Source organism: Malaya genurostris, chromosome 1, assembly GCF_030247185.1.
Source record: "Malaya genurostris strain Urasoe2022 chromosome 1, Malgen_1.1, whole genome shotgun sequence".
NCBI lineage: Eukaryota > Metazoa > Arthropoda > Insecta > Diptera > Culicidae > Malaya > Malaya genurostris.
In genome coordinates, this window is record NC_080570.1 from 72,365,254 (window position 1) to 72,374,341 (window position 9,088).

At 36.8% G+C, this 9,088-nt stretch overlaps 1 protein-coding gene across 1 annotated transcript in view; it reads right to left on the reverse strand.

Moving 5' to 3' along the window:
* Positions 1–8,664, reverse strand: part of LOC131440437 (mitogen-activated protein kinase kinase kinase 4) — a 30,821-nt gene extending 22,157 nt beyond the window's left edge. The window contains exons 1-2 of the mRNA XM_058611711.1: positions 8,350–8,664; positions 185–376 (exon numbers count right to left, since the gene is read on the reverse strand). Of these exons, the coding sequence (XP_058467694.1) occupies positions 185–376; positions 8,350–8,438 (281 nt within the window). The 5' untranslated portion in view covers positions 8,439–8,664. The remainder of the gene's footprint in view (positions 1–184; positions 377–8,349) is intronic.
* Positions 8,665–9,088: the final 424 nt, after the last annotated feature.

The window sequence follows — 9,088 nt, forward strand, 5'->3', positions numbered from 1 at the left end:
CTCATGGAATGCATTTTCCTGCTCCATACAGTTCAAATAACCGCCATATACTATCAACAGAAGGTATAGTTTAACAACCACACTCAAGTTCTTCGAAGCCCATCTTGTTGGCCAATTGCGGAAAAAAAACAATATGGCGGAATTCAAATTCCGGAGCAGAAAAATGTCCTTTCCTGATACGTACATTCTTTGGCGAGAGCTTCGGCTTTTATTCTTTATTCTTGTCCTCGGAGGCGTACTACCATACTGGTCCGCGTATCGGCTGAGAACGTCGTCTACGGAAGATATCCGGATACCTTCTTCTAAATCTTGAGAGCTGCTGCAGAAATCACTAACGAAATCAGGCTCATCGGCGAATGGTACTACCACGGTGCTGCTAAAAATCGAAAAGCATGAGAGAAATATTAGTAGAATTAAAATAGTGAATAATTAGAATACCGTTGACTTGTGAAATATAAAATTCTACCGGTGGCGTAGAACAACTTTTCCGCAAAGGGGTTACAGGCAAATAGAAGAAACCTCCTAACGAAATATGAAAAACTTGAGTCTCTCTTATCTTATCGCATCCAGATGTGAATGTGACCGAAAACGAACGATATAACGGTTTCACTCCGCGGTTTTCGCACGAACAGGACAACAATAAAGCACGTTCGAGCAAGGTACTCGTTTAACGATAGTCTAAATGTTAACCTTCAGCAAAATACATCGGTTGACCACTCAGTTCTCGCTAAAGGTTAGACATCGGTGAGCTACTTACAGCAATAAAATTAGGCCTAGAACGTGTATGGTCAGATTTTATATCAGTGGGTACAAGTTTAGGTTTGAGAATTTGTCGAGTTTCGAGTATTTGAATCTGACGGAATCGGGTCAGGTTAAGGTTAAGATAAGGTTAAGATTTCCATTTTGCAACGGAACGGAGTTAATGAACAATATGATATCTGACACCACTTACTTATTCTGAACTCACCAAAACGCATTCAAACCAACACACACCATGCATTTTTCTCCAACGGAAAACAGCTGAATGTTGGTTTTATTTGCTCACGTTTGGTGCGAAGTTCGCACTGCGAAAGATTAACCAAATTAATTACCTTTACTTCCGCTTTGGATTTTTCAACAGTTCAATAATTCTTTCGCTTTCGTGAACATTATTTATAATTCATCGAAAGTTTCATTTGTAAAATTTTCTGTGTCGTTGTTCTATTTTTGGTGTATTTTACTCCAGCGCAAACGACCAACAGCTTAATGTGGTTGTAACTGCCCTTGTTTGAAGCGGAACTCACACTGCGAACGGGGTACAAAATGAATCCCGCCGTATTTTTTCCACACCAGAGCGAGCACTACGTGGACTGCGAACGGCATACAGTGCCAATATTATTATATCAATATATTAATATTTTTATATTATTATATTATTATTTTATTATAATATTATATTAAAGCAAAATGCCGGTTTGCTAATACCGAATGCATAAAATATCGTAGTAATTCTTTGCGGAAATGGTGGAGAGTCTCAGAAGAGCCGATAAATTCCGAATTGATGATGCCATAGATGACATTTACCTCGAATGTTCAACGCAGGAACAGCAGAATATTAATACTCCATATGAAACCGAATGCTTAATTCTGAAACTGAATCCTGAACCTGAACTATATTTCTGATACTAGAACTGAGCTCTGGACCTGACTGAATGAACTGCTCAAGATGCCCTTGTTTTAATTTCTGCTCAATGAACGAAATATATCCAGTGTTAACCTTTTGAACTTACCCAATAGCAGACCCAGTCAGCTTGGAACGAAACCAATCTTCAGCTCAGCAACGCCATCGTACGGCATCACATTCAACATATCATGTCAATTGTATGGGTGCGCAGTGCTGCTATTTTGGCGCGTACGAATTTGACATTTCTCTCCCCTACTTCTATGTACTAGATTCGATGCGGACTCACCTGAGGGTTCCATGTTCGCAAAAAAGGATGTTGCCAATGATTTGTTCAGGGAATGTGAGAGCTGGATATATTGTTAATATGATGTCTTTGCCAATAGTTATCGCAGAAATGGAATGTCTAATGTTTACTACCTCAAAACCGTCGTCGCGAGTACGAGAAAAGCAAACATGCGTCATGAGTGTTTCTCTTGTATACTCCTTATTTTTCAGATAACTTCGATTTTGAATTATTTGTGGTTGTGTCATACAATATAATCAAAATATGATCATACATTGTTGATCGTATTTTTGATGATATGTAACAAAAATTATGTTGATACTTTAGATACAATAGGAGACATTCATGATCATGAATATCTTGTATATGACTTATCATTCTCGCATAGGGTAAATTTCGAAAAGGCGCCTCATAGTAAAGTGAGACGTATTCACGTCAAAAAATTGTTCGGGTTCAGGTTTAACAATTTGCATATCCGACCATCTTAAAGCAGAATCTACTAAAGTCGTAAGCAATGCTACATTCGTCTACATTTTTCAACCATTCTTTCACTAGTTTCGGACTGAAAGTTGACTGAACATCCCAAACACTCGACTTGACTTGCAATGAAATTTAAATATATTTGGTATTGATCTTATTCTGCCCATCCGTTATTTGAAAGGAAAATAAAATAAATGTTAAACTATTAAGTCAAAATATACGTTTTTAAGCCTTTTTTTCATCATTATTTTACCTTTTTAATAAATATAAAAAATAGGTATAGAATTCGCTCAAACTTTAGAAAAATTTTCCGAGGCCCGGAGGGCCGAGTGTCATATACCAATCGATTCAGCTCAACGAACTGAGCAAATGTCCGTGTGTGTGTGTGTGTGTGTGTGTGTATGTATGTGTGTTGTCAACTAAGAGGTCGAGATCTCAGAGATGGCTGGATCGATTTTGATCAAACTAGTCGCAAATGAAAGGTCTCCCCGTCACCCTGAACGCTATTGAATGGTTTTGAAATCGGATGTTTACTTTTTGAGCTATGCAAAGTTTGATGTCAAAATTTTGACAGTATCTATGAAAACAGAATTTATTTCCAGACTTAGATTCCGCACGGTAACAACATCCAACAAGCCATAGATTGTTAAAATCCGTCCATTTATAACAGAGATATCGAAATTTGTTTGTAAGCGACTTTTTCCCCTATTCCAGCAGTAGGAGTTTTGAGCGCTGTCTGGCAAAGAAATGGTTGGGAGCAACATAAAACACGATTTTTTTTATACTGTTACATACATTTGTTTCTAAGTACCCAAAATACTGTGTACAGCATGATATTTTGCCTCGGATATGTCATAAGTAAACCAGATGATGGCAGAATTTTCGAGTTGAAAGCAATTCCATATTTATTTCGATTTAAACTACTTACAGCAATACATGCTGGAATAACATTACAGCCACATTCCATTAGAATCAGTTCGTCGAGATCAGCAAATCGTGTGTGACAAATAATTTCACTCAATTTTTTTCGGAGATGACTCAACCGTTTTCTACAAACTCCCAAACAAGGTTCTTGAATTATGTTTGGTTCCGACCTCTGGTTCCAGAACTACAGGACCACCCATATGTGAAACGAAATTAAAACTGTGTATCTCATTTTCCTCGTTGATGGCTGAACCGATCTAAGATTCAAATGAAAAGTTTTAAGATTCTATAAAACATCTTGTTTTTCAGTCAGATCCAACTTCCGGTTTCGGAGCAAGATGACTTTCCCAGTGAAATTTGTCGACCCGCATAAGTCCGATCATCGGCCCGATTATCGGACCGATTGAGCACGATATGGGGCCGATCGTAGCGTTTCGATCGGTCCGTCATCGGACAATTCTGCACCATTTGCATCAACCGCGTCGACCTGAAAAAGCTTTATGTTTACATTATGTATCGCTATAGAAACAGAGCGAGGGAACATCAAACAAGGCATTTTCGAGCCGACGTCTCCCCGATAGGGTGTGAAATACACTCTTTTGTTTCGATCATAGAGGCTTTGACCTTATGGTCATTCGCCTCTTAGGGCCAGAAAAACTCTGGCTCTATGTTCGGGGTTGAAAATCCAGCCCCGATATATCACATCCCCTGAGTAACAGACATCCGCTCTCTGCTTTGGTATTTCTTCACTCTTTTGTTCTACCGATACACTATGTAAGCTCGAAACGCAATCAAAAGCTTTCTTGCACGATGCGTCCGATGTTCGGATTTACTGGGTTCCCAGTACCAGTACCAGAAATACCAAAGCAGAGAGCGGATGTCTGATACGCAAAGGATGGGATATATCGGGGTTGGATTTTCAACTCCGAACATAGGGCCAGAGTTTTTCTGGCCCTAAGAGGCGAATGACCTTAAGGTTAAAGCCTCTATGATCGAAACAAAAGAATGTTTAACACTATTTCACCCCCTATCGGAAAGACGTCGGCTTGAATGTGCCTTGTTTGATATTCCTTCGCTCTGTTTCTCTAGCGATACATAATGTAAAAATAAAGCTTTCTTAGGACGACGCGGTTGATGCAAATGGTGCAGAATTGTCCGATGACGGGCCGATCGAAGCGCTACGATCGGTCCCATATCGAGCTCAATCGGTCCGATAATCGGGCCGATGATCGGACTTATGCTGGTCGACAAATTTCACTGGGAATTGTTATGTCTCTCGCTAGCTACGATCGATTCCTGGTGGAATGCTAGGTTCAAACCCATCAATTGCCGGCGGTAGACTTTCCCTGTGTTTTTTTTCTGACGGTCTGAGCAACCCATAATGAAGGACGTCTTTCTGATCTTGCTTTTATTCATCCCTTGTCTCAATACGATGTAGAAAGCGCTTCCGATTTTGTCTTTCAAAAAGCAATTCAAAAGTAGAAAACCTGTTTTAATTCACCTTATGGTGTAATGATGCCTTTCTCATATGACTCATATTTTAATAAAAATTACTACGGGATTTTTCTAAAAACTTTTCATTGTATTTAGAATAAAGATAAGAAAGTTTGTATGAACATAAACTAACTCAACTTTTCCAATTGTTAACCATTTAGAATTTATTTTTTCCATTTTTTGCATCGTCGCTCTGAATGACAATTTGAAATCTTGTCATTCTGGAACCGAAAATCGGATCCGAATAAAATTTAAAAGTAGCTTCGTTTGTTACAGTTTTAGTTCACGTTTTTTTAAATTTTGTGGCCGCTATTTTCGGTACAGTTCCGGTTCCTACCTGGGAACCGATGTAGCCGGAATCTGTTTGTATGGTCAACAATTTATATAAACTACATAATGAAACAGTTTTGAGCCGAATTTATAAAATTATCAGTTTTACCGTCTTAGAGAAATTTGAGTTCATATTTGTGTACACATACGAATTCGACGTTTTACGATTTCGGCAAACTGATTCGAATGATATATGACTAACGTCCGTATCCGTACTGTATTTTACAGAATTGTACTGTGTTTTAGACCCAAATACTGTGTACTGTTTTTTACCCTTAAATGTACTGTATTTTAATTTTGTATTTAAAAACAAATACAGAATCTTAAATGTTTAACGCATCGATTTTCGATTTACCGCAAAACAAAATGTCAGAAAGAACAGTGACAACACGTACTACACACACACGGGCAAAATTCCTATTCTAGAAATGAGCAAAACGAGTCATGATTTGGGGAAAATTATATATTTTTATGTTATGATAATACACCATGATTAAAATTTCTCGGATCATGATCCATTCGGACTGATTTCGATGAAATTTAAACGAACCGCACTTGACGTTGTTGGAAATAACTGCAGGCGTTTTTCTGCTACGATGGTAATTTTTGCAACATAAATTCAGGCGTTATGTGTGATTTTTGCAACGATGGTCATTTTTGCATTATAAATTCAGCGAAAAGCACGACGAACTTATTTTAAAAAGAAAATATTCTGTTTTTGAAAAACGACAACGCAAAAGATAACGTGTTTACTTGCGTTCATTACTTCAGTTTTGATTTTGTGTTCCAAATTCACAATCGAATTAAACACTAGCTCTCGGAATATTATTCTAGCAACAACGATCACATCAAATATGTAAGAATACATTCGAGCAAAATGTAACATTGATCTTTGTCAAATGAAAAGCGTAGCCGTGCTTAGTCTCTTATGATGTCAATTTTCGGTTCATTATCATAACAATGTTATGTTTAATTCTCTATCAGCCGGTGGGTAAAACAACAATATTATTAAATAACATGCTCCAGGATCAAGTAAACATTTTCAGTAGGTCTTGCTTTTCAATGTCTGCTTTTTGCTTTACCATTAATCTATTAATCTATCACATCACTTGAGGCGTAGAGTTCAAATTGATATCCGGGTAGAAAATTAGAGTTACGAGCTTTGAAAGAAATACATTCTTCAAATAACGCATTTTCGAACCATGAGTAATTTTCATGGGAGAAGAGTTATTGCTCATGATTTCATGATAAGTCAAAATGATTGATTTCATGATTTTCTAATCATAACTGCAGTAACGGGTTTCTTTCCGTGCATGCAAACAATAAATAAATTTCTCTTGTTCTCTCCTTTTTATCGTGTTTTTTTTTCATTATTCCTTCTTGCTCAGAGTGCGTCACAACAATTTTACTAAATTTTGTTGATTTAAAACAAAAGAAAAGTGTCTCCACCTAAACGAAAACATATACTAAATCAAAATCAAACTCTTAATAAAATCAGCTTTCTCAATTAACTGATTCAAAATGGTCGAGTATTTTATGCATCATTAGACGTAGACATACACGTTGCACTAAAAAAAACAATTTTCATCTGCTTTTTGTCCCGGAATACCATATGCCATTCGAATCAATTCATCGAAATCGCGTATTTATGTGTATTTGCGTATAATTTTTGTGCACTCGAAGAAAGTGGTTTCGATTTCTACTACCTTAGATTCAAATGAAACAAACTTAGTTTCATTCAAATTTTTGAACTTTATTCGAACCCGACTTTCGTTTCCAGAAAAAACATGGGACTTTGTGAATGTAGAAATTTTATATTCAGGAGTGTTTTTTTTAGAAATATCTATATAAAAAGAAACTATAAACTCTTAGCTGGTTAGTAAATTACTCTGGTTTGCTGATCTTGTTAATTGAAGATCAAATGAACTCATTTCGGATCTCCAATTTATGATTAATAGACTAGAGAAACTATTCTCGGTTATACTTATTCCGGGCTCCAGCTTCGGAAATACCGGAGGAAGCGGTCGAAAATTCTCAAATGAAATTTGCATGATGATAACGGCATCATTACCCCACTATGTGGATTAAAAGATCTTTATGTTTGGACTATACTTTTTTCGACATTTCACATAGCACCGCTATTGTCCTATTATCCCACTAAATGATATGAAAGCTTTAAAATATGTATCTTGACATTTATAAATAAATTTACCTTGCAGCATTTTATATATATTTAGAAACCAAATTTGAACACTACATTACAAATCAACTCATTTCATACTGAAGACATAGTCATTACGTAAATTCGTTATTAAATATAGAATACAAAATCAAACAAATCAATTATGAACAAATATTCGAGGGTTGTATGGTGAACGTATACAACCCGTATATAAATTACTGGGAGTGCTTTAAAAACCGACAAATTATATATGCACTCTCAACAACCGGCTGCTCAAAAAGTTTAGCAAAGCAGTTCTGCTTGACAGCGTGCCGCTCAAGCACTACGCATTTCAATGCGCCATTGTGTGCCCCTAAAGCTGTGTCAGCACAACTCGTACGAGCTGGAAACGCGAAAATTCATTCAACCGCTAGTACATGTACGCAAAGTGCTTATCATGTTGGAAGCAAACATACGAAAAAATCACCGAAGGTACATAATCTATGGGCGCCTTCCTCAACACACTGCGCTGATAAAAATTACAACCTAGGCTAATATCTGCACTCCAAGAGTTGCGTTTCTTGATACGGCTATGTACTTTGCAATACATCATTAATCCCACACACTCAGTACTATATCACAAAATAAACAAACGGTTGTCTCCCATTAAATACCACCATATGCAAATCTGCAATACACCTTCATTTTATTCTAAATCCATTCGCTTAGTTTCCGACAAACACTGAGTCGAACGCTAATTATCTATGTCAACAGGTCTTCTTTTCAATTCAAGCATAACCACCCAGTAGCGAAATAATAAGCCATCAACCTTGACTATAGGCATTTTACCATCATGCTATCTTTGGTTCGATTTCCACCTTCAAAGCAACTTGGAAGTTCACGGCAATGCACAGGAAATTCCCGGAGGCAACATACGTACTCAACATACCTACCCTTGTGTATGTGTTTGCAATCATCGCATAACTTAAAGCAACAATGTTATTGTTATTATACCTGCTGTCACCATCGTCGTCGTCATTCTCATCTCCAGAGCTAAAATTGATGTCAATTCCAACACGGCTCTTCCAATCCGAATCGGCCATTTTTCAAATTTTGAAATTTGAATTCTCTTTTACGTCGCCAGTCAACATCGACAACGCAAGCCCAGTTTTAACATAATATTTTCGATGCCTTCTCAAAGCCGATTGCTAATCTCTCCTAGTTTGGACTTTTGTTTTGGTTTTGCTGTGGAACTAACTGAGCCGGCCACAACTGCAAAAATATTGAAACCACTTCACTAAGTCGGCTGCAAACCTTCTCTGTTCAAAGGTAAAATACTTCTGACACTTTACCCGTATGATTGATAAAAACACGTCAATAGATATCAACCTTTGAGGGATAAGGCTTAGCAAAAGTTCAGTTTATGCATGCTTCCATACAAAATCCAGTAGACTACGCTACCATCGCGTTTTTTTCAAATGGTGTTCGGTATTTGAATTGACTGTTGACTGTATGTATACGGAAAGACATCTAAACGCAACTTCAATTGAAATATAATTTGTTATTTTCTATATTGAAGGTAGGACAAAAATGAAAATAACTAATTAAATGTTCTAAATCTAATAAAGTTCTTGCTAAGCGTGTTATGATAACTCTTATCTGATCATCATACTCATGATAAGTTTAATGATTACCTGTTCAAATCAATAACTATTTCTTCAAAATTTTAGAGACGTTTGGTTTTTTTCTATGA